The sequence below is a fragment of the Trichosurus vulpecula genome, chromosome 5, assembly GCF_011100635.1.
Source record: "Trichosurus vulpecula isolate mTriVul1 chromosome 5, mTriVul1.pri, whole genome shotgun sequence".
Taxonomy (NCBI): Eukaryota; Metazoa; Chordata; class Mammalia; order Diprotodontia; family Phalangeridae; genus Trichosurus; species Trichosurus vulpecula.
In genome coordinates, this window is record NC_050577.1 from 64,486,967 (window position 1) to 64,513,752 (window position 26,786).

Consider the following 26,786-nt stretch of genomic DNA (forward strand, 5'->3'; position numbering starts at 1 on the left):
AGCAATTCAACATAGGCCACATGTGTATCATGCAAAACCCTTCCACAATACTCATGTTGTGAAAGACTATACTTTGCTCCCTCCTATCCTATCCCCCTTTATTCAATTTACTCCCTTGACCTCGTCCCTTTTCAAGAATGTTTGCTTTTGATTACCTCCTCCCCCTATCTTCCCTCCCTTCTATCATATCCCCTTTTTTATCCGATTCCCCCTACTTTTCTGTGGGGTAAGATACTCAATTGAGCTTGTATGTTATTCCCTCCTCAAGTCGAATCTGATGAGAGCAAGATTCACTCATTCCCCCTCATCTGCCCCCTCTTCCCTTCCAACAGAACTGCTTTTTCTTGCCACTTTTATGCAAGATAATTTACCCCATTCTATCTCCCCCTTTTCCCCTCTCTCAATATATTCCTCTCTCACTCCTTAATTTTATTTTTTCAGATACCATCCCTTCATATTCAACTCATCCTGTGTCCTCTGTCTATATATGTATATTCCCTTCAACTAATCTAATAGTGAGAAAGGTCTCATGAATTACACACATCATCTTTCCATGTAGGAATGTAAACAAAACAGTTCAACTTTAGTAAGTCCCTTGTAATTTCTCTTTCTTGTTTACCTTTTCATGCTTATCTTGATTCTTGTATTTGAAAGTCAAATTTTCTATTCAGCTCTGGTCTTTTCATTGAGAAAGCTTGAAAGTCCTCTATTTTATTGAAAATCTATATTTTGCCTTGGAATATCATACTCAGTTTTGCTGGGTAGGTGATTCTTGGTTTTAATCCTAGCTCCTTTGATCTCTGGAATATCATATTCCAAGCCCTTCGATCCTTAATGTAGAAGCTGCCAGATCTTGCATTATCCTGATTATGTTTCCACAGTACTCAAATTGTTTCTTTCTGGCTGCTTGCAGTATTTTCTCCTTGATCTGGGAGCTCTGGATTTGGCGACAATATTCCTAGGAGTTTTCTTTTTGGGATCTTTTTCAAGAGGCGATCGGTGGATTCCTTCCATTTCTATTTTACCCTCTGGTTCTAGAATATCAGAACAGTTTTCCTGGATAATTTCTTGAAAGGTGATGTCTAGGCTCTTTTTTTGATCATGGCTTTCAGGTAGTCCAGTAATTTTTAAATTACCTCTCCTGGGTCTATTCTCCAGGTCAGTGGTTTTTCCAATGAGATATTTCATACTGTCTTCCATTTTTTCATTCCTTTGGTTCTGTTTCATAATATCTTGATTTCTCCTAAAGTCACTAGCTTCCACTTGCTCCGATCTAATTTTTAAGGTGGTATTTTATTCAGTGGTCTTTTGGACCTCCTTTTCCATTTAGCTAATTCTGCCTTTCAAGGCATTCTTCTCCTCATTGGCTTTTTGGGGCTCTTTTGCCATTTGGGTTAGTCTATTTTTTAAGATGTTATTTTTTTCAGTAATTTTTTGGGTCTCCTTTAGCAGGTCATTGACTTGTTTTCCATGGTTTTCTTGCATTACTCTCATTTCTCTTCCAAATTTTTCCTTTACTTCTCTTACTTGCTTTTCCAAATCCTTTTTGAGCTCTTCCATGGCCTGAGCCCAATTCATATTCTTTTTGGAGGCTTTTGATGCAGGCTCTTTGACTTTGCTGACTTCTTCTGGCTGTCTGTTTTGATGTTCTCTGTCACCAAAAAAAGATTCCAGAGTCTGAGTCTCAGTCTACATCCTTTTTCACTGCCTGTTCATGTTCCCAGCCAACTACTTGACCTTTCAGCTTTTTGTCAGGGTATGACTACTTATAGAGTAGAGAGTGCTTTGTCCCAAGCTGTAGGGGCTGTGCTGCTGTTTTCAGAGCCACTTCTACTCCACTGCCACTGCAAGCTCTGCCACACCAGCTCTCCTCCTCCCCCAAGAACCGCCAACCAGGATTGCAACCCAGGTCCAAGCAGGGCCAGCAAAGCGCTCCTTATACTCCTGTTCTGATCCACCACTTTATGCCTCCCACCATGTAAGCCAGGGACTCTGGAACAGCTCTGGAAGCCACAGGAGCTTCCTGCTGCTGCCACCACCACCACCCTGCCACCTCCACCACCCCCAGGGCTGGGGCCAGACTCCTCTCTAACCCAATCCAGCAGTCTTCCCACTAACATGCCCCATGGTCTTTGATGTTTGTGCGTTGAGAAGTCTGGGAACTGCCACAGCTCAATGATTCATGGCCCTCAGGCCTGCTCCGCAGGACTCCTGGTCTGATCTGTCCTGGCACGGCCCATGCTAGGCTGCACTCTGCTCCCAGCACCATGCGACAGACCCTTCCCAGCGACCATCCAAGCTCCCCTGGGCTGGAGACCTGCTTCCCTCTGCTGTTTTGTGGGTTCCACAGCTCTAGAATTTGTTCAGAGACATTTTTTACAGGTGTTTGGAGGGATTTGGGGGAGAGCTTAAGCAAGTCCCTGCTTTCCAGCTGCCATCTTGGCTCCACCACACTACAACCCCTTCTTAACCTAGCCCCCTCCTACCTTTTCAGTTTTCTTACACCTTACTTCCCTGACACGTACTCTTTCATCCAGTGTCACTGACCTCCTGACTGTTCCACAAACAAGACACTCCATCTCTCAGCTCCTGGAATTTTCTCTGGCTATCCTCCATGCCTAGAACACTCTCCTCCACTCTCACTATCGGTCTTCCTGCCTTCCTTTAAGTTCCAATCAAAATCCAAATTTTTACTGGAAGCCTTAACCTAATTCCTCTTAAATCTGGTACCTTCCCTCCACTACCTCTTACTTATCCTGTATATGGCTTGCTTTGTATATATTTGTTTGCATGTTGTCTCCCCCGTTAGACTATAAGTTCCTTGAGGGTAGGGACTGTCTTTTGCCTCTTTCTGTATCCCCAGCATTTAAGCACAATACCTGGAACACAGAAGGCACTTAACAAATGTTTGTTATTGAAGAGGGAATTTTTTGAGGTTTGAATCACAGGATCATACATTTAGAGTATGAAGATACCACAGAGCAGGGGTGGGGAACCTGTGGTCTTGAGGCCACCTGTGGTCCCGAGGCCACATGTGGCTATCTAGGTCCTCGAGTGTGGCTCTTTGGCTGAATCCAAACCTCACAAAACAAATCCCCTTAATAAAAGGATTTGTTCTGTAAAACTTGGACTCAGTCAAAAGGCTGAGAGAACTCAAGAACCTAGAAGGCCACATGTGGCCTCAAAGCCACAGGTTCCCCACCCCTGCCTTAGAGGTTATGGAATCTAAGCCTTTCGTTTCACAAATAAGAAAACTGACCACAGGATACTTGAAAATACTGCTGAAAGCAAGACACATTAGATGGTCTCTAAAGTGCCTTCCAACTCCAGAATCTGTGATCCTATGATATCCATGGCATTATGTTGCTCTGAGGAACCTTACTCAAAAAAGCATATGAGGCTAATTTGGCATAACTTGTTAAAAGGATCGTAAAACATTTATTTAATAAAAATCTGCAATGCTTTTTCAGCATATCTATGCCAAGATGATCAGTTCATAGCTCTAAGCAGATAGAAAACGGAGACAATTTGTTTATATTTTATTTCTTCTAAAGAATCCATGAAAGCATTATCAAGTACTCCTAAAATTTGCAGTTGGTCAACGGCCCTTACATAAAAAGGTTCTTTATCCCTTTTAAAATCTTCAAAAACAGCAACAGGTTATGTGTGAACATGACATAAGATTCTGCAAGAAACCATACATATTATGTAAATTAGATGGTATCACACTCAAAAAAAATGAAAAGCAGATAATAATTCCAAAAATGTTTTTTCAAATTCTTCAATGATAAAAAGGTTCCCAAACAACAATAAACCCTAAAAGACACTTCTCTTTCTTTAAGGACATGCATATCCATTAACAAATAATCTCACTGAAAGGTTGCAGAATTGATTTTTTTTTCATTTTTCAAATAAAATTTACTTTTGTAATGTTAACTGTAAAACATATTTTATTTTGGAAAGAAGGGAGAAAAATCACTGATACCCAAAAAGGGGGAAAAGTGCTACAAATAAGGGAAAAAATTCATGAAAATGCCCATAGACGGAAAATAATGCTTTTTTCTGGGTAGTTCAAAATTCCCATCACTAGGTCACAGCTGATGACTATATTTTGCTCAAGGACAAAAGAGAAAGGAGTTGAAAGGTGAAGTGCTATATAATTCCTTTAGGGACCATTGCCTTCAAGATGACTTTTTTTTTTCCTCACACTAGGCTGAAATAAGTATCCAAGAAGCTCAGGCAAGAGAAAGAGGGAACTCTCTGGAAGACAGTGGAGCAGCCTAATAACCACTGGGAGAACTTCTGGGGGACAGTTGTTAAATTAGCTGCTGGTTTAACTTTTGGTAATGACCCCTGACAAGAGGAAGAAATGACAACATACTGTATAAGAAACATGCCTTCTTCAACTAAAAGTTTTATGATTCCCACTTAAAAAGAGTCAGTTTTACTATTGACTTAAATCACATCACATAATCTTAAGTTTTTATGCATTTGAATGGTAACATTTTAGACTATTAAATGTACTTTTAGAATCTTGGCTTAATTTGCCATTGAAAAACAGATGTACTAAATCAAACAAGATCAAAGAATGTATCAGCTTTTCCACAATCAATCACAAAGCTTTTAAGCACCAATATGGTGCCTGGCTAGGCACTGTCCTAGGTGCTAAGGATACAACAACAAAAAATAAAAGTTCCTGGTTTTCTAGAACCTTAACAATCTAGAGGTTGGGGGAAGAAGGTGATGAGACAAAATATATAATATATAAATGTATACAGAACAAATACAAGGTAGTTAGAGAGGGAAGGAAGAACTTAGAAGTTGGATGATTAGGAAAGGTTTCACATAGAAGGCAGAGAGGAAGATAGGGTTTATTTCTACATTTGCAGTTAAGTGATAAAAAAGAGAAAATGGTACTGAGAATCCTAGCTCTTAAACCAACTACAAATATGAATTTAACTGCTGATACTCTAGATGTGAGGTTTTTGTCTAGCAATCAATCTGCTGAAACACTACTTATCTAAAATTCTTTTCCAGCAGTTTCTCCCACATGCTAAGAAAACATGTGTTTCCTTAATGGAACCACAAAGACTACTCTCATGAACCACCCTTTGATTACTAATATGAAGCAATGCCTAAAAGAGGGAAACACATATTTACCAAAGAGTGTTCATCACTGCTATGGAGGATGCCCTGTGCAATATCCAAATGGAGAAGATATTCTCTCTACCTGGAGAGGTTCTACAGATGCTCCTGTCTTCAGATAACACTGTGCTCACTGCCTTATGCACCAGGTACTTCAGGCCTCAGCCACTCTAACTCAAAAGAATGGTCTAGTAATCTACATATGGAGAAAAAAGTGAAAGAACTCATTGTCCAAATTATGGCATGTACTTAGAGGGACAACCTTTAAAAAGGGTCTAGTTCTCCCATTAGAAAGTAGGCTTATGAGAATAGGTATTATTTCATTCTTTGTATGACACAGAAATATTTGTAACACATGCTATGGGGCTACCCTTGCAAACCTCCATGTACACTATGCAAGTTAGATCCCCAGCAGATAGCTCCCACTTCTCCTCAAGGGTCTAGGAGACCCTCAAATTGTGAGAAGGGGATCCTTCTAATGCTACAGCTGAGTGTCTACCAGTACAATTTCCTCTAATTGTTATGACTGAGTTAACTTTTAGAAATGAATATTTACTAAGATGGTATAGTGAAAACTGCTGGCAAAAAGCATCACCACCATCACCCATTGGGGGGCTCAGGATCTCACAAGTACATTCCAGGGGAAAGGTGGCTCAGCTTAGAAAAGCACACGTGGCAAAAGAGTAACTCACAACTCTTGGTCGCTAAAAGTCCTTTTCTTCATTTTTAGAATCCTCATGCAGTTCTCCTTGGGCATGGTTCTCTGTTGGGTTCCTTGTAGATCACCTTTCTTCAATTTATCTAAGTCTGTCCTTAGTTCTCAACGTAGACAGTACTGCTGGTCACTGATGTCCAGGGATGCCAGTGAGATGCCGCTGAGAAGTCCAAATGCTTCAACCCCCTTAAATTCCTAAGACCTACCTCTAATCAAAAGGGACTGGGGAATGGGGAGACAAAGGATGTACTCTACCTTCATCTCATACCAAGCAATTTTCTTTTAGGGGCTTAGTGAGAACTCTCTCATGGAACTTACCTATGTTCCAAAATGGCTGTTTTTATATTAGATCCATAGGGCATGATGACCTCCTAAGCCAATAACAACACACCTGTGTATTGTCATTTCACTTTGTCTAATGGCCTTCAAATTGATTCTCATTTGGTTAAGGGCTAAGTAAAGTATGTTATTAGTTACTTTAAATGGGGTGAGGTAATTTACTGGTTAATTCACTTTTCAATTATTATAGGATCTCTGATTTAGAGCTGGAAAGAAGTTTAAAGTTCATCTGGTTCAACGCCTTCATTTTGAAGATGAGGAGTATGCACCCTCCCCTGACTTGCCTCAAGTGACGCAAAGAGTGAGAGAAGTGACCTCAGGTCCTGACTCCAGAGCCAGTATTCTATCCCCTGCACCTAGCACAGGTCCTGGCACATAACAGAAACTCAATAAATGCCTGTTAACTAACTGATCCTGGAAAGGTATTGCAGATGGTCAATGGCCCAAAACTGAACAACCAGAAGAAAGCAGACCGAATTGCACTTGAGAAATTCACTGCACTTTCAGAAAGTGTCAGGCTGCTTCATCATGACACAAAAGCTCAGTTTTTTAAGACCCAGATTCTCCCAGAGAGAGACTGCATGGTGTGGTTGATAGAGAGCTAGCCTCAGAGTCAGGAATAGCTGGGTTCAAATCCTCCCTGACACAGACTGGCTGTGTGACCCTGGGCAAAGTCACAACCTCTGAATGACCCAAGCAACTCTAAGACTATAGAGGGGTTGATCTGAATTGACAGAAGTCACTCATTGGAAGCTCCTAAAGATGAAATCATAGCTCTGATTGTTAACACCACATCTTCATGAATCATGGAAATGAAAATATCAGAAGAACTAAAACTGCAAAAGCCTCAAGGTCATAGAATCACAGACTCTGAGCACAAAGGGATCTAAAAAGTTATCCCTCATTTTACATTAAGGAAACTTAGAAACAGAGAGCTAAATTTACTTGCCAAAGGTCATACAGCTTGTAAGCATCTGTGGTAGCATCTGAACCCAGGTCTTTGTGCCTCCAAGCCCAGTGCCCTATCATGCCATGCTTCCTCAATAGGTGCTGTCCCAGTTCTAATCATGCTGAAATAGCTTCTCTCATAGCCAAAATCCAGAGCAATGGGGTAGTCAGTGGGACTCAGCGCTTCCAATAGAACTCTGTAACGTCCCTCCCTTCCCACTAATGCCAACAATGATGATTAAAGTAAAGAACCCTAATCCAGACTCAAAAACTAACAGTCCTCACCGCTTTTATGTTTCTCAGAAACCAAGAATGGAAAAACTTGAGATCAGTGTGACTTCTCTCCTTCCCCACTCTTTAGACTTCGAGCCTTCACAGCACCATCCCCACCTATAACCTGCTATAAAGTTGAGGGTTTGACAGGAGGAGTTCCAGCACAGAGCTGACAGTCTTAGATATAGACCTTACACCCATCCTCTGGCCAAGGACGGAGAAAGCTTAGCATTCCAGGCCTGTCCAAACAGCTTCACCAAGGTCACAATCATTGCTGTGGGGAAAGAGGTTGAGCAAAGAATATGACAAAGAATGTCACAAGTCGCCAACCAGTGACTGTACCAGAAGCAGCTCTCCATGGCCAACCACACGCTCATGACTTCTACTCTCCCTTTGTAATCTGCACACAAAGCCGTTGCTCCAGCCACCATCCAGGGTACAAACAAGTATTTATACACAAGCAATACTTCTTCTTGAAGAAGGTCACTCCTTGGAGTATAACTGCAGGATAGTGGGACTACGGTGTTGCATATTACAAAAAACATCTTGTGAACAAAAGTAGTATAGAGGGCATCATCAGGGACATGTTAACAAGAAAAGAAAGGAGCAGTCATTTAGTGAAAAAAGAAAATAGCATATGGTCATTTCAAATATTAAAATTCTCATAAGGTTTATTATCTGATGGTAGATTTCCAATGAAGGATTATGGAAGAACACTGAGAAAAATTGCAAATAACGAGAAAAAGCAGACGAATTGTGATTTGAACTGGTAGAGACTAGACATACAATAACATTGTGGTTCCATCCAAGTACTAACATATTAACTTACTTGCATTATCCTGGTAATTTCCCACTCTTAGAATAAGCTTTGAAAGGAAGCTTAGAGGTTGTCCAGTCCTGCAAATCTTAAAGCACTATGTAAATGCTAGAACTACAAGTTCCTAAAAAAGAGGTTTTTTGCCTTATTTATCCTTTTATCACCTGCTCTGCCTACCATAGTTCAATGCATATAAAGGAAACATCTTTTTTTTTAAGAAAGTGCTATATTCTATTTCCAGTAATGTTCCTAAACAGTTCTGTGATGCAAGGCAAATCACTCAACTTCTCTGGGTTTCAGTGAACTTAAACATTCCTTAGCTCTTAACCTTCTGAGGCTAATGCTCCTTAAACTAATTCCTTCTGTCCTTGTATAAATGTGACAATATAAATAAATACATATCAATACTGCGATGAATTGGCTGTTCAGTCATTTTGAAATGTGTTCTCAGTTCAAAATATTCAAATTAAATGTCACAGGAAAAGGAGCGTGTGTTTACCACAAGCTTCAATAATTTTCAAGGCAACCGATTTAAGTTCAATGAATAATTCTACTTTAATTCTATTGGAGGAGTTCTTAACCTAGGGCCCATGAACTTGTCTTTAAAATATTTCAATAACTATCTTTCAATATAATTGGTTTCCTTTGGAATCCCAACTATTTCAGTTTATAGACTTAAAAATACTATTCTGAGAAGAGATCTATGGATTGCCAAAAGATTCCATACTTCAAAAAATATAAAGAAACCTGCCCTACTAGAAATAAGCTCTTGGAGGGCAGAGACTCTCACTATTTTATTTGTGCTCCTAGTTCCTACCATAATGTCTGGAACATAATAGAAACTTGACAAATGTTAGTTGACTGAATTCCTAGAACTGTACACTGACCAAGTCACATCCACAAGATCTGCCTCTAAGAAGCTCCTGATAATTAAGTCTATTATCTAACATCATAATTTATAAAGAAATTTCACAAATGATACCTGGCAGTTATCCATAGAATAAAAAGTTCTACATATAGCTTTCAAATGAAAAGGAAAATGTACTAGTACCTAGGTATACCAGATAAGTGATAAGTTTTTCAGTCGTGTCTCATTTCAGGACCCCATTTGGGGTTTTCTTGGCAAAGATACTGGAGTGGTTTGCCATTTCCTTCTCCAGCTCATTTTATAGATGAGGAAACTGAAGCAAACAGGGTGAAGTGACATGCTCAGGGTCACACAGCTAGGAAGTATCTGAGACTGGATTTGAACTCAGGTATTCCTGACTCCAGGCCTGGTACTCTATCCACTGAGCCATCTAGCTGCCCCTTAAGTAAGCTACAAGGTGATAAATTTCTGCCACTTTCAAAAACCATATAAATAAAAGAAAGATTATGATCTACATCAGTACACACATAGACTAAATCGCAAATGCCTGAAGCATAACCTCGTTAAAATGCCATGAAACTGTGAGCTGTGGCAGTTACCAGACTTCTCAACCCACAAAATACCAAAGAGCAGGTTAGGGGGAAACTGCAGGATTGAGTTCAGAGTGGTCTGGCCACCAGCTCTGGGGGTGGAGAAGGTCCTGCAGCCGTGGAAGTAGCAGGAAGCTCCCGAGGCTGCCTCCAGAGCACTAGTGTCAGTGGCTTCCAGACTCCCTGGCTCATGCAGTGGGAGGAATATAGCAGCAGATCAGAGCAAGAATGCAATGAGAGCTCTGTGGGCACAAAGGCAGATTCTCCTGCTGCACCCTGCTTGGATGTGAATTGCGGCCTTGGTTGGCGGTTCTTGGGGGTGGAGGAACGCTTCTGTGACAGAGCATGGGGGAATGGTGGAGCAGAAGTAGCTCTGAAAACAGCAGTGCTTAGACCCTAAAGCTTGGGACAAAGTACTCTCTACTCTACAAGCAGTCATACCCTGACAAAAAGCTCAAGGGTCAAGTAGTTGGCTGGGAACATGAACAGGCAGTGAAAAAGGATGTAGACTGAGACTCAGACTCTGGAATCTTTTTTTGGTGACAGAGAACATCAAAACATACAGCCAGAAGTCAACAAAGCCAAAGAGCCTACATCAAAAGCCTCCAAGAAAGATATGAATTGGGCTCAGGCCATGGAAGAGCTCAAAAAGGATGTGGAAAAGCAAGTAAGAGAAGTAAAGGAAAAATTGGGAAGAGAAATGAGAATGATGCAAGAAAATCATGAAAAAAAAGTCAATGACTTGCTAAAGGAGACCCAAAAAAATACCGAAGAAAATAACACCTTAAAGAATAGACTAATCCAAATGTCAAAAGAGCTTGAAAAAGCCAATGAAGAGAATGCCTTGAAAGGCAGAATTAGCTAAATGGAAAAGGAGGTCCAAAAGACCACTGAATAAAATACCACCTTAAAAATTAGATCGGAGCAAGTGGAAGCTAGTGACTTTAGGAGAAATCAAGATATTATAAAACAGAACCACAGGAATGAAAAAGTGGAAGACAATGTGAAATATCTCATTGGAAAAACCACTGACCTGGAGAATAGACCCAGGAGAGGTAATTTAAAATTTACTGGACTACCTGAAAGCCATGATCAAAAAAAGAGCCTAGACATCACCTTTCAAGAAATTATTCAGGAAAACTGTCCTGATATTCTAGAACCAGAGGGTAAAATAGAAATGGAAAGAATCCACCGATCGCCTCTTGAAAAAGATCCCAAAAAGAAAACTCCTAGAAATATTGTCGCCAAATCCAGAGCTCCCAGATCAAGGAGAAAATACTGCAAGCAGCCAGAAAGAAACAATTTGAGTACTGTGGAAACACAACCAGAATAATCCAAGATCTGGCAGCTTCTACATTAAGGATCGAAGGGCTTGGAATATGATATTCCAGAGATCAAAGGAGCTAGGATTAAAACCAAGAATCACCTACTCAAAGTTTTAAAATCAGCAAAACTGAGTATAATATTCCAAGGGAAAATATGGACTTTCAATAAAATAGAGGACTTTCAAACTTTCTCAATGAAAAGACCAGAGCTGAATTAGATAATTTGACTTTCAAATACAAGAATCAAGAGAAGGATGAAAAGGTAAACAAGAAAGAGAAATCATAAGGGACTTACTATAGTTGAACTGTTATGTTTACATTCCTATATGGAAAGACGATGCGTGTAATTCATGAGACCTTTCTCAGTATTAGGAGAGTTGAAGGACACATAGACAGAGGGCACAGGATGAGTTGAATATGAAGGGATGGTATCTAAAAAAATGAAATAAATTTAAGGGGTGAGAGAGGAATATATTGAGAGAGGGAGAAAGGGAAAGATAGAATGGGGTAAATTATCTCACATAAAAGTGGCAAGAAAAAGCAGTTCTGTTGGAAGGGAAGAGGGGGCAGGTGAGGAGGAATGAGTGAATCTTCCTCTCATCGGATTCAACTTGAGGAGGGAATAACATACACATTGAATTGGTATCTTACCCCATAGGAAAGGAGGAGGAAGGGGATATAAAAGGGAGGATGATAAAAGGGAGGGCAGATGGGGGAGGAGGTAATCAAAAGCAAACACTTTCGAAAAGGGATGGGGTCAAGGCAGAAAACCGAATAAAGGGGGACAGGATAGGATGGAAGGAAATATAGTTAGCCTTTCACAACATGAGCATTGTGGAGGTGTTTTGCATAATGATACATGTGTGATCTATGTTACATTGCTAGCCTTCCTAGGGAGGGTGGGTGGGAAGGGAAGAGGGGAAAGAATTTGGACCTCAAAGTTTTAAAAGTAGATGCTTAAAAAAATTTTTTTTTGCATGCAGCTGGAAAATAAGATATATAGGGAATGGGGCATAGAAATCTATCCTGCCCTACAAGAAAGTAAGGGGAAAGGGATTGGGGGTGGGGGGCAATGGGGTGAAAGAGGGGAGGACAGGGGAACGAGGCAATCAGAACATATGCCATTTTGGAATGGGGGGGAGGGTAGAAATGGGGAGAAAATTTTTAACTCAAAATCTTGTGGAAATCAATGTTGAAAACTAAAATATTAAATAAAATATATACAGAAAAAAAGGTCTTGTCTAAAGAGACTGACATGAATGCACAGCAAACTAACTCATTAACCAGCTCAGCTTTTTAAAAACCTCTTCAGAAAAATTAAGATAGGTAACAGACAATAAATTAAAGAATGGAGCATTGTGTTTGAAGAACTCAAGAATACGAAAGCTTAGAATTAGTTTACATTAGAAAGGAGACTAAGGACAACTTTTTAAAAAGGTTTAACTCTATTACATAAAAGAGAAGTATCAAATTATAGAGGAGACCACTGCTCACAATGGAGAAGATACAGAGCCACTCAATTCCTATTTTGCTTCTACTTCCTCTGCCAGAGGAAAAAAAATTCTTTCGACTGAAAAGAGCAAAACAAACATGGCTGATCGGAACAGGTACGAAGAGAAATAAGAGGATAGTGGGACAGACCCTAGCCATTCTATATGACTCACCTGGCCCCAAAAGCTATCTCTTGGGCCTAGAGAAAGAAATAGCAAAAATTATTATTGAATCTTCTTTAGTAACCACTGAAAGACTGGAAAACTGGAGAAGACCCATAGGTTTGGAGAAGGGCAATCATTGTTCAGATTTTCAAAAAAGGAATGAGACTAGAGTTTGTCAACTACAGGCCTGGAAGACTTCAACCTCTAAAAAAATTCGATAAAGTACATTTATTAGTGAATACCTTGGAAAGAAATTGGAGATCACAAAGAGTCAGCATGCCATTGTCGACAGTCACGACAACCTACCCTTTCCTCTTACTTTTTTAAACAGGGTTACTGAACTAGCAGATAGAAAAATTTTACAGAGCCAAAGTTCTTAACCAGGTGTCTCTGGATAGATTTCAGGGGATGGGAACTTGGATAGGAAAAAAAAAATTATATCTTTATTTCAATATAAATGGTTTCCTTTGTAATTTATATTATGTGTGTGTATAGATAGATATAAAATTTTATATATCCAAAAACAGTATTCTGAAAAGGCGTCTATAGGTTTGATCTATCCAAAGAGTTTATGACACAAAAAAGGTTAACCCCTCCCCCACAGATATACATATAGTTTACTCTGCTAATTATGTAAAAAAGATGGAGAGATGTGAGTTCAAATAGCATAATGACATGGATTTGGAATAGGTTGAATAGCCAGCCCAAACCATAGTCCACTTGGAAAGAGTTCTCCAATGGCTGCCTCAGAACTTTTGCTTGGCCCTGTGTTATTTAACACTTATCAATGGCTTAAAGGTATAGAGGGAGTGGAGTATTTATCAAGTCTGCAGATGACAAAGTTGAAAGATAGTTAAGAGTGAGAGAGTCAGGATACAAAACGATCTTGATAGGCTAGAACACTGGACTAAATCTAACAAGATGAAATTTAACAGGGTTAAATGTAGAGGCTTACAATTGGGTTCAAAAAAGCAAAATCACATGTTACAAGAAACATGGCTAGATAGCAGCTCAACTTTTTCATATACTGCAAGTTCAATCTGAATCAACAATATGATATGACAGCTAAAAGGATTCTACATAAGGTTAGAACAGTAAGAGAAGCTCAAATCCCTAACTAAGAGAGCTCCTTTCAACACAGACAGTCAAAGTTCAGGTACAGGCCACTGTATGATAAGATGAGATGTTCAGCTTTATAAAGTCCTTCATCCTTTCAGAGATATATGTAGCCTACTACAGAGAGGCCTGAATTACCAAGAAAGCCTCATCACAGACCAATCATTTCCCACTGACATCAAAATATAGACCACCCAAATCCAGTTTAGATGCCCTGAAACTGTTGATAATATGAAATTTTTAAGCCCTTACGCTTTCAATACGTAGAATTTAGCTTTAGAACACAGATTCTTATAGATTACTGTACTGTTGGACAGCTTCCTTGGCTATAACTTCAATACCCATAACAGTCACCTTTTTAAACCCACTCCTTCAACATCAGGATGAAGACTATTCTATTGCAGGACTACTCTAATGATATGAAACTTCTTCCTTATATTGATCCAAAATCTGCTTCTTTGTAATTTCCACACATTGTTCCTACATTGGCCTTCTGGAATAACAGTAGCCTACACCCTTCCACCATATGATAGCTCTTCGCACATTTAAAGATTGTTATTTCTCATAAAACCCCCACCTTTCCCTTCTCTAAGCTAACCATCTTCAGTTGTCTCAACCATTACTCACGTTACATAGCTTTCAGAAGCCCTACCATCTGGCTCAATAAGCTAGGGAATATTCAACTGGGGGCAACATTCTTCAAACTACAACATACAATCCCAAATAAAACATTTCTGACCACCAAAGAATACAGGAGAACTATGTGTCACCTTGATCTGGGTATACTTCTATTACTGCAGCCTAAGACTGTATTAGCTTAAGCCATCGTTGGATCATGTTGATCTTTTGGTTACCTAAAAATCTTCTAAGTTTAAGAAACTGAGAGTAGCTTAGAAGCCTGCTATTTAAAAATCATTTGGTTAAATAGTTAAAGACAACTTGGTTGAGTAATTTTATAATCTAGCTTCCTAACCTAAGATAAAATTTTTAAATATCCACATTTTTTCTTATGAATTTATAAAGATTATAATCCTCATTATTTAGCCTAAGAAAGAATGGCTCTGAAAAGTACAGTAGATCTTGAAGGGTTCACTTTTCAGCTTGTATTTAGTCATCTCCCCTTACAGTAGAAAAAGGAGTTATTAGGCCTAGGATACACAAGATACTACTATCTTCATATTATAGTTTTTATTATTATTTTTACTTGAAAAGGATTGGCATGAACACACATTTAACACATATTAGGGAACTGTAGGTGGCTAAGTACTGTCCTTGTTGAAGGCTCTTTGTAATTATTACACTTCATTTGAGATTTCTGCTCAGACACTAGAGCTTAAAAAGTTACAGTCATGTTGATACTACACATGTTGCTACTGTTACTATTCTCAATACCAGTGGGCTGTATTTATTATAACCACAGCATGTACCTTTTGCCAAAGCAAATACCAAGTACCTAACAACTCAATAACTCACAGTTTATACAGCGCTTTAAAGTTTCCAAAGCACTTGCCTTCCCAACAGCCCTACGAAGTAGAGAGAATATTAGTATTCTCTTGTTAAAGGTTATCAAAGAGGTACGAAAAAAATTAAAGTGATTTACTGATGGCCATACAGCAAAGCTAATAAGTGTAAAGGGGGATTTTAACTTCGATATTCTGATTCCAGTATCAGTGTACACAAATATGTATTCTTTTTCTCCATCTCTCTTTCTGTAAAAAAAAAAAAATATGTTATATAGAGAGATATGTATATACACACACACACAGGTGCATGTATATACACCCATATATGTATGTACACACACCCATACAGATGTGTATGTATACACACACATACACAGATACATATGTGTGTGTGTATGTATAGATATAGATAGATATAGATATATAGATATATAGATATTTCCCGCCCCCCGGCCTGGACCAGATTCTAGGCCTCCAAAGACAAGAGCATATGCTCCAAAAAGTGTTTAAGCACTGCTTTTTAGCAGCATAGGCTTACTGAAAAACAGATGGCAGATGAGATTGGAAATGTGATACTTGAAGCCTTTTAACAGTTTTCTATATCCTCCACACACTCCTCTTGGGTACTCTTAATCAATCCTACCTTACCTGCTGTGATTAAGACTTTTTCCTAATAACAAATAACTGCTAGCTACAGTCTTGCATCTTACATCAAAGCTGCTACTCCTCGCAGTTGTAACAAGTAAAGAAGTAGAAATCATTCCTTTTCAAGGCATTAGAAGTTAAAGTTCTGTCTCAGTTTATTTATACATACTAAGGAGGAATGACCCAAGGAACTCCTACCACAAAGGATCTGGGCAACCTATGACTTAACAGAAGTCCTAGGGAGTTGTATGAGATAGAGGTTAGCCGACTTACCCAGGGTCTCAGGCTAGCAAGTGGGATTTGAACTCAGGTCTTCCTAACTCCAAATTCAGCACTATATCCATTATCCTCTTTTATACATACAGTATGAGAATAATGTAAATTAAGGCAATGAGTTTTTAATCTATCAAGGTCAACATGTTATAGTCAATCTTTACACTCATGTGAAAGTCCAAGTCCAACTCCTCCGTTTATGAAAGAACTAAAGCCCTTAGGGATAAGTAACTTGCCCATCAGAAGAAGTAACTAGCAGACAGGAATTGAGGTCTTTAGTCTTCAAATTCAGTGTTCTGTCCTGACTACCACTTTTATCAGTTCTCCTCTCTCATGATTTTGCGTATTATCTGAGCTTATTTGAGGGGAAGCAGAGAGGGGAAAGGAGTATTTCCCTTCCAAGTACTCTCCAATTCAGCTACAATAGCCTTGCTGTTCCTGAGAGAAGACACTCTACCTCCATCTCCCAACTCAATGCTTTTTCGTTGGTTGTCATAATAACTGGCATACTCTTCCCTCCTCATTTCTGCCTTCTGGATTCTTTCAAGACTTTCTACATTCTGCATCTCACCTTGTGCAAGAAGTCTTTCCCTCCAGTCCCTTCCACTTGCTAGTGCCTTCCTTTTAAGGTTATCTCCAATTACTGTGTCTAGATCTTGTAGGTAAATAGGTGGCTCCACCATTAGAACGTGAACTCCAAGATGGCAGGGACTGTTTACATTTTGCTGATTTCAGTCGCTCAGTCATTTCTGACTCTTCCTGACCCTGTGGACCATGTCATGCCAATAGTGGCCATGGGGTTTTCCTGCCATTTCCTTCTCCATTAGATTAATGCAAACAAAGGTTAAGTTTGCCCAGGGTCACACAGCCAAAAAGTGTCTTTGGCTGAATTTGAACTCAGGTCTTCCTGACTTCAGGCCCAATGCTCTATCCACTGAACCACCTAGCTGTCTCCAAGGCAAACAGAGGTTAAGTGACTTGCCCAGGGTCACACAGCTAGTAATTGTCTGAGACAAGATCTGAACTCAGGTCTTCCTGACTCTAGGCGCAGCACTCTATCTACTGAACCATTTAGCATCCTCTACTAGCTGCCTATGTCTGGTACACAGTAATCACTTAATAAATGCTGGTTGACCAATTTGACTAAACAGAGCAGGATATATCCATGCTTCTTGAACCCTTATCTGATACTCTCAAATTCGACAGTCAATGCTGTTGCTGGCCCTCCCAATCACCATCACCTTCTCACACACAAGAATCACAGAATTTTCAAGCTTCAAGGGAATTCCTCATCTTACAGTTGGGGAAATTATGACCCCACCAAATCAAGTGACTTACCTAAATTATCCTCCACTATTTGGCATTCCCAACAGAGAGAGCAGATGCTGCCAGGAGCAGAGTCACTTCCCTGCCTGGCTTAAAGACTTCACTATGAGATCTTCCATCATTAGTTTAATTATATAATGAGTGGACATGTAAATACTGATGAAGAAACTAAATAAGTACTTTTCCAAAGGTATTTTAAGCAATTCCCCTTAAATCTGGTAATGACAAATAATAAACATGTAAAAAGTATTCAGCATAAACACAGGTATTTTCACAAGGGAAATGGTAAAACAAGACATAAACATATCCCCATACCATTTGTAGTTGAACACAAAAAAAAAATGTCTTTCTGTCTTGCATTCACTGCTCTGATCACAAACTTCACTCGGTCCTTAAGGCCAAAGCATAAATGAATTTGACAGAGATTCAAGGCCTTCTAGACTCCAGTGTCACCTAATTTCACAAAGTCCTTTTAGTTTATTTCCTTTCCACATACTCTGTCCCACCTAACCTGGACCTCTTTCTGCCACAACAACCCTGCTCTGGTGGTCCATATTTCTAGTTTCCACGTCCTCACTCAGTTTTTTAATATTACACATTACAGAGCTTATGTCTAATCCTCGTATTAGACTATGATTCCATATATCTTCCTCACTTTCTGGCACACTCTTCTGCAAACAACAGGTCCTTAATTATGCTCACCATATAAACAAACACTAAATTTATATTTTAATTTATAATCTGTATCAAAGTTTCAATAATAGGTATAATTACCTGTTACATGTAAGTTAACAAACTTAAAGCTCCTTATTTTTCATCTTTACACCACAAATCAACTGCCACATATTTTTTGAGAACCTACTTTGGGTTTAATACTGTACAGAATGTCCAAGACAGTACTGGTAAAATTGCCTATAATCTAGTAGTTCTACACACACACACACACACACACACGCAAGAAACAAACAGTGAATAAGACAATGTTAAAATGTCCACATCATACACTGCTAAAGTTATAACAACAGAGAAGAGACTCTTACCCCAGAGATCCCATTGCCAAGGCATATACCCTAAAGAAGTCAAAGACAGAAAGAAGGTTCCATGTACTCCAAACTATTTATGGCACAGCTTTTCATAGCAGCAAAGAGATGAAAATAAAGTAGACACCCATCGATGAGGAATGGCTAACTAAATTATAATACATGAAAATAAAGGAATTTTGCCACTCTGCACTTAACAGTGAAAATGAGGAATATAGAGAAGCATGAAACACTCATATGAAATGAAAGCAAGTAAACAAAACTAAAAAAAATATGCCTGATAATTACAACAATGTAAATTGAAAGAACAACAAAACAAACTTAATGCTATGTAATTATAAATAACCAAGCTTGGTGTGGAAGATGACATGAAAGAAGTGGGGGCCTGTGAGGGTGGAGTATTTCATATACTGTTGGACTCAGTGAATATGTTGGCTGGTTTTGCTGAACAGCTTTCTTTCCCTCCCTTTTTTTCTTTATTTTCTGAGAATGGAGGGAGAATCACTATATTAGAAAATGAAGGTGATGAGAAAACAGAAAAGATACCTATATTTTTTAAAAAATTAAAATAGGATAGCACATGATAAAATGTGAGTTGTGCAAGAGAAATCGGAGAAGATGGAGGCAGCACAGGTATTTTGGGAATCCTGGGGTTTGCTCTAACATAAACAAGTCACTTATTCTGGGCCTCAGTTTTCTCATCTTTAAAGTAGAAATAATAGTATCTCCAACACATACCTCACAGGGCTGTTATAGAAAGCAAGTGAGATCATATATACAGACTTGAAGCTTTTTTCCCCACTAGGAGGGCTATAAAACTCCAGCACCAATGCAAATGGACAACTCCTCTTAAAATTTCAGAGTTGTTTGGGTGGGGCAGGAGATATTTAATGACTTGCTCAAGGTCACATGGGTCATATGTGTCAGAGGCTGGCCCTCTTTCCAATATTACACACCACCTCCCGAACATCCGCTAATAGCATTAAAAACATAATGTTCAATAGAAAGCTAAGAAAAGGATTCCAAAAGATGAGACTAGAGCTGGATCATGAAGGAAGGCAAGGGAGCAGCAAACTTTGAAAGAGGAACATGAGCAAGGGCAACAGTGTTCGGATTTCAAACAACCTGAAAAATTCTACCCAGGCTACGTTGCAGAGCCAAAAGAAAATACTACTGCCCTTCAGGTTTAGTGCAAACACTTTTGAAAGGTTCACTTACACATTCTTCAAATAAAAAAAAAATCCAATTTTGTCATAACATAACCCAAACCATTTTGCCGTGAGTGAATAAAAATAACTATTTCCATCAGACTTGTTACATTTTCAGTTTGTGGAGGGTGATAAATCCATTTGCATTCCTATATGACATGGGTGGTGAGGCTTAAGGGGAACACACATTTATCTCTGTGTGAAGTTATATAGCAATAAACCTTATTTGTAGAAGGCGGAGTTGACTAGATAGGCATGAAACAGACTTCCATTACCTACACTGATTTCTAACTGTGGTCCAAATTCAATTCCTCCTAACACACATTAACAAAATTGATTTACAGAATTCTAGTCTTACCATTAAGAAGTGCATGTTATTACTTCATGGTGAGGTAAGAGCAGATAAATTTAACTTTTAAAGTAACATTGCTCTATAATGTATTAAGGTATCAACGATGAACATAATTAGATTGCCAGAAGCTAAATAATAGAGTAGTTCACCCAGGCTAGTAAGCCAACATTATTGTAAAATAATTCTCTTTTAAACCTACACATTTATAAATGTTCCCAGGGACTATTATGTACAAGAAGTATAAAATAAATAAAAATCATAACTAAATGAAAGAAACGTTTCTGCACACTTCTTTTTATTTTGGACATTAAACTACTTCTCCATACCACAAGGCCATTTTGCTTCACTTTCCATTATATATGCAAACAAATTATCTAGAATAGGAAAATGCACTGCAATTAAATATAACAAAAAATGAAGTATTCTCTCTACCTCTGGATGTGTATAGGATCACTCTACACAAGGAAAATAAAATTTTACAAAAAAAAAGTACATTTTTCTTAGTTTCTCTGAGACAAGACACAGTATGATCTTGCCAATAACATCAAAATTAAGACATTTCACAGACACTTGAAAAAAAATAGATACTGTAATTGTTAATAGAAGCCAAGTGTGCAATTGGAAACATTTCTTTCTGGCCAGAGTACAAGAAGTGTCCATTATAAATCTTGTTTTCAAGGGTATTTAGCTGAGCTATTTAAAAAAAAAATTTTTAAACTTTCAAGTGAAATTAGTTGTTGCAAGCTACAAAGCAAATAGCATGCTAATTAAAGTGTCCATTAGAAACATATGACAAGCTGTTACGTGTATACTGCATATTATGTAAGTACCAAATATATCAAAGCAATCATCAAGTTGTAGGCCTTCACATAAACTATTATACCAATTCCAAAAGGAGTTATTATGGTACCACCTCAACGACCAGAGGATTACGTTACTACTGTACTTAGTCATGTTCACGTTTGTACCTACAAACAGGTGTCTTAAGATATTGTCTACGAGTAAAGCCCATAGTCAACTTCGAGCAATAGCATCTAACGAGATGTAAAGTTAAATGAACTTCAAATAAATTACTGTACTCCACCAAATCAATTATTAGTAAACATACAGCAACTTCAGATAATCTAATATGAAGTCAACAGTGTGGGAAAAATTTATTTTTTGTCTATACAATGTATGAAAATCAAAGTTCACCTTTAAACTATTTTATAAAACTGTCATAATTCATGCAGTTACACTTGCTAATGTCACAGTCATCATTACAGAGTTAATATTACATGATTATGAAGTGAAAGCAAGTACTCAACTCTAAATTGCAGCTATTTTTGTTGTCAAGTTAAACAGTTAATTTTATGGTAACAATATAAGCATGCTTTATAAAGAACGGTTTGTTGAATCTTTTGCACTTTTGGTATGCAAATTATAGTAATCTCCAGTAATACAGTAAGCAAAAAATTCCTTCATCATAGGAATAGATTCAATATAAGAAAGAAAGAAAGAAGGAAAAGAAGGAAGGGAAAGAAAAAAAACATTCAAAGTTAGGTGCATATATATAGCAAGTAGTTTCAATCCCGATTAAAGGGTAAAAAAGTTCTTTAGAAAGGAGCATACTTCCTATCTTTCTATTAGGCTGATGTACATAAGAAACAGAGAAAAGACTGACAGCAGGTCCTTCAGAAAAGACTAGCCTGAACAGGCAACACAAAACATTTTTTTACTAAGGGCACCAATTCACAAAACTTCTAAATGAGATAAATCTAAATAAACAGAGACCCACCAAAAGCAGGAGAATTCTCAGGGAAAATCAAAAGTACAGCACTAGATTACATACAACACTACCTACAAAATATGTGCAAGACTTCAGGCTAGTTCATTGTAAAAGACGGGAGTTTTCTCACAGGGAAAGACAATTTCCACCAGCAGCAATCAGACCACGGCAGACAGATAAATCTGTTCTAGTATTCTCCTGGCCCCAGCAGGAAGCCAAATATAAGACTTAAAAAAAAAAAAGCCACATCACATCAACATACACAAACACCTGGGATAAGCTTCCGTCTGCCAGTGGGTCTAACACACGGCCTATCCCGCAAGCCTTTAACTCACTATCCTTGAAGAAGTGGGGTGGGGTGGGGGAGGGCGTGCCAGGTGGGGAAGAGGTGAAAGGTGTCTCTCTTTCCTTATCTCCCTAGACACCTGGAATTTGGGAATTCAAGACTTAGGGTTTGGGAAAAACTAAGTACAGCAACCTGAGAGTTGGTGAAACTTTCTTTCCTAGCCAATTGGGGCAGTCTGGAGAAACAAACATGGGAAGTTGTTTTAACTCTCTACTGCTCAGCCCGGAGAACTGGGCATAAATCAGCTGAAATCTAAGAAAAAAAACAAACCAAACCCTTTTTCCCTTTAAGCATCTCAGCTGCAGCGGCGGCGGCGGCGGCAGCAGCAGCAGCAGCAGCAGGCATCCCCGCAGACGCTCATGGTGCTCCTCAGAACAAACAGCTGGGGAAAACCCAGTGTGGTCTACACTTGAGCTCTTACCTCCTCCATAGGTGTTCCACAAGGCTGATTCCCGTCTCCATCTCCCTCAGGTAGACCAGTCCAACGTGTCGCCATTATTTCATTTCAAATTACAAAGAGTGGACAAATCCTCTGGAGTCCACATTGGAGGAAAAGCCCACAGGCACACACCCAGAAAGATGCAATTCCAATCCAGCCCCAGCGAGGGGGGGAAGAACGAAAGGCAACGGGGGCTGTTATAGTTAAAAAAAAAAAAAACAAACCAAACAAAAAACACCTTCTTCAAAACGCCGAGAGAATCACTTTGGACTTCAAAGGAATTCGGGGTCTTCCTCCATTTCTGTTTGGAAAATTGCTAAAAAAAAAAAAAAAAAAAAAGAAAAAAGAAAAAGAAAGAAAAGAAAAAATATATAAAAAACGAAGGAGAGAGTAACAAAGATGTGTCTGGGCTTGGGGTAAGGTTCTCTCTTCCCCCCTTCAGCTGCTCATCCTTGCCTTCCTTAGACTCATTTAAGAAACTGGCCATCTTCTTCCTCATACTCTTTCACCCATCCCCAGAGTTCAGGGGGATCGGAGTGTGAGGAGCAAGGGCTCCCCTACCAAAAGAAATCTTTTCCTGGAACAAGTTAACCAGAATAAACTCTCCATAATAGCCAATGTAGCCCCTTCTCCTAATCAGGCACAAGACTCTTTTCGCCTTTTGAATGGTCCATTAGTCCGGCCCAAAACCTCGCCTGAATATAACACCCCACAAATCAGGTAAAGCTCCTGTAACCAGGAAAGGGGGGGGTATACTTCAGTTTCATTCCAGCACCCGCGGTTCTGGAGATTGGCACTGCCTATTTAGGGTGTGGGTTTTTTTTTTTAAGGCATTTCAACAACAAAGTTCTGGGGGCAGAATATAGACTCTTCTTCATTCCTCCGAGACCATGGTTAAGTGAACTCCCCCCATGTATCTGAAATAGGATAATGTTTTTCGAACACACCCACTCCCATCCCTCCAACCCCCCCCTCACTTCCTACCTCCCAAACTATATAAAAACAAGCCTCGTATTAGGATGACCGTTTGATGCTTCCCAAAGCGTGCAGTGCCCCCACCCCTATCATTAAGGCGAAGACAATTCGAGGCACCCGTTAAAACTCTCGACCCCCCCCCCGCCCCCCGCCATCTCCTCCCTCCCCGTAAGCCCCTTCCCCACTCCGGCTTTTCTATTCCGCGGAGATGGCTGTTTTCTTTGGCTGGCGGGGAGCAGGGCTGGGTGGGGAAGGATTGGGGAGAGAACGAGACGAGGGCAACGAGGCTGGTGGGGACCCCCAGGGCCCGGGGGACTTAGCCTTTGAGGGGAGGGTGTCACCAACCCCTCTTGGCAGTCTGGTGAAGCCGCCGGATCCCTTCTGGTAATTATGTTATTATAGACAGAAAAGAGAAGGGATTAGAGGGGAAACCGATCGTATGGAAATACAAGGGTCAAGACGGAAGGAAAAAACGTTAAGTTCAACGACCCCAGGCTACGCACCCCACTACGAGGGTGGGTCTGGCGGGGAGACTGTTTGGGGTTTTACTACCAAAGTTAATGGGAGCCCCCTCCCCGTTCTAGCCCTACCTACATACGTGTACATACACACACACACACACACCTTTAAAAGGGGGGGGGGGACCTCCCCGACCACCGCCACCTACCCCTGCTTCCTCCGCCCCTTCCCCGGGGAAATGGAGGCCCCGAGTTGTGGGTCCGGGGAGGCGGGCGGGAGCCGGCGCAGCGCTAGGCCGCGGGCTCCGTTAATATTAATGAGGCAGCCGGCAGGGGCCGGGCCGGGCCGGACACCTCGGCGGCCCCGCTGCCGCCGCCGGCGGCCTTTGTGCCACTTCCTCCCCGGCCTCGGCGCGCGTGCACACACGCACATGCACACTCACGGCTCCGCTCCAACTTCTCCCGGGAGCGCCCTCCGGCCCCCCCCCCACGCCCCTCGCCCACCTCCCCACCCACACCCCCACGCACCGGGCGCCGGCTCGTGCCGCCTTCGTTCCGCGGTACAGCCGCCCCCGACCCCTCCCGGGCACTGCCACGACCTGCCCCGGCCCGGCCTCGTAGGGGGCGGGGCGGCCGCCGCTACCGCCGGGCTTCGGGGTCCCTGGGCGGGCTGGGCCGGGGGCCCCGCTCGGGCGCCCCGCTCGGACCAAGTGACAGGAGTGGCTTTCTCGTCCGCCGCGCGGATTGTTTCCCGGGGGCGGATTTCTCGCTTCTTCCTCCCTGGATCCACCTCCTCCCACTCCCCTCCCGTCCCCTCCCCTCCGCGCCTCTCCTCCCCTCCCCAAGGGAGGCTCGAGGGCTGGTTCTGTGCGTGAGCGCGATGTGTGTGCGTGTGTGAGTGTGTGTCGGGGATAATAAAGTCCTGCCAGCCGAGCTCGGCACACCCCCTGCCCGACGGAGCAGCCCGGGAACGGCAAGGACCGACACTGCCGGGGCTAGGAAAAACGAGACGGGCGGCAAGCTCGAGCCCGAGGGAGCCCGGGACCAGGCCCGCACCGGAGGGAAGGGGGAGAGGCGTCGGGGGGTCTCCGCCTGGGTGTGTCCCCTCCCCAAATGTTCTCGGTGCGGGTTAAAACGCATTCATTTAAATTTTATTTAAGTCGCGGGGAATCGGACCGAAGGGAGAGGTAAAGGGCGGCCATCTCTCGTCACAGGACAGCTGCCCGGGCATCGTCTCCTTCCCCGCCTAAGTCCCTTTTATCCCGACCCCTCGGCCTTACTGCTACCTCAGAGCAGACCCCGGGGCAGCTCCCTCCGCCCCGCCGCGCCTCCCAACATCTCCCGCTGCAAACTGGCCAATGGGGAGGAAGCATGAGGGGCACGAGAGCCAATCGTGAGGCTCTCCTCCTGCGAGGGGGGGCGGCGCTCCGCCCCTCGCGAGGGGAGCCGAGCTGTAGGAAGAGCCACCACCCCCTCCTCTATTTCCCCTCCCCACTCCACCCACGTCCCCACCGGAGAGACCACTCCCCGCGGGGGATCCTGGCAGGGCAGAAGCAAGGACATCGGCGGAGGCGGTGGGGCTGTGGCCACGCCCCCCGCCCGCTAGCTGGTTCGTGGGGCTTGAGTTGGCTCGGGTCATTGTTATCTGCTCTTGTGCGGGGGGCTCCTGGCTATTGTGCTTCGGCTGCTGTCTCTTCGGTCTGGGAGAAAAAGAGAGAAACACTGCGGAGGAGCCTTGGGCTCCGTCTGCCCCTCTCTGCCTTCACCGAGGCCCCCTTCCTTTCTCCTCCTCCTCCACTCCTCCTCCCTCTTCTCCGTCCCCCACCTCCTCCTCTTTTCCCTTCTCTTCTCCCCTCCTCCTCTGGCCTGGGGTCACGTTTCCCGATAACAAAAAGGAACCCCACCCTAAGCTTGGGTCTGTGTGCTTCGCAGCATTTCAGATCTTGGTGAGACCGCATTCTGATAAAATTACCCCAGCGCATTCCCCGAGCCGGCGGGGCTGCTACTGTGGTCTGTAGCCCTAGCACTTGGGTGTCCTCTCGGGCTGTCAGCGAAACCATAAATAATTACATCAGAGACAAAACAAAAGTCACCTCCCTGTTAAGAGAGGGGCTTGATATGTGCAGCTGGAGGACCTGGATTTGAGTTCTGTCTCTGCTCTTTCATACCTGGATGACCTTGGGAAAAATGTAACTTTGCGGGGCCACGGTTTCCTCACCTGAAAAACAAAATACAAATTTTCCAAAGTTCCTCCCAGTTGTATAGTTTTTAAGATCCTACGAATGTTTACTTGGGTATCCTTTGTGAGCAGACAGTATTCAAGATAATAATAACAGGTAGTATGTATAGAGTGCTTTAAAGAAAGTATGGTTTCCCAAGGGTCCTCCCAGTTTCATAGTTTAAAGATCTATGAACCTTGACTTGAGCAGCCTTTGTGATACAAGTAACATTCAAAATGCATACAGAGCTTTGAAGTATGCAAGCCCTTTACATGTTTTCTCACTTGATCCCGGAGACAGCCTGGTGTGATAGGTGCTATTATTATCCCAATTTTATAGACACTAGGTAATATTTTTAAAATACCATGCAATATCGAGTAGAAAGATATAAAGAAAAAGAAAGGCAGTTGGTATAGCTGGAGACAATATGGGAATAGACAATTTAGGAATACTTAGATAGCAACCACCCACAAATGCAAATTC

General features: G+C 41.4%; 1 protein-coding gene across 2 annotated transcripts in view; it reads right to left on the reverse strand.

The window, feature by feature from the left end:
* The window catches only part of ARHGAP21 (Rho GTPase activating protein 21), a 139,701-nt gene extending 115,004 nt beyond the window's left edge, over positions 1-24,697 (reverse strand). For both annotated transcript variants that reach the window (XM_036758914.1, XM_036758913.1), the window contains exons 1-2: positions 24,613-24,697; positions 22,634-22,967 (exon numbers count right to left, since the gene is read on the reverse strand). In XM_036758914.1, the coding sequence (XP_036614809.1) occupies positions 22,634-22,708 (75 nt within the window). In that variant the 5' untranslated portion in view covers positions 22,709-22,967; positions 24,613-24,697. The remainder of the gene's footprint in view (positions 1-22,633; positions 22,968-24,612) is intronic.
* Positions 24,698-26,786: the final 2,089 nt, after the last annotated feature.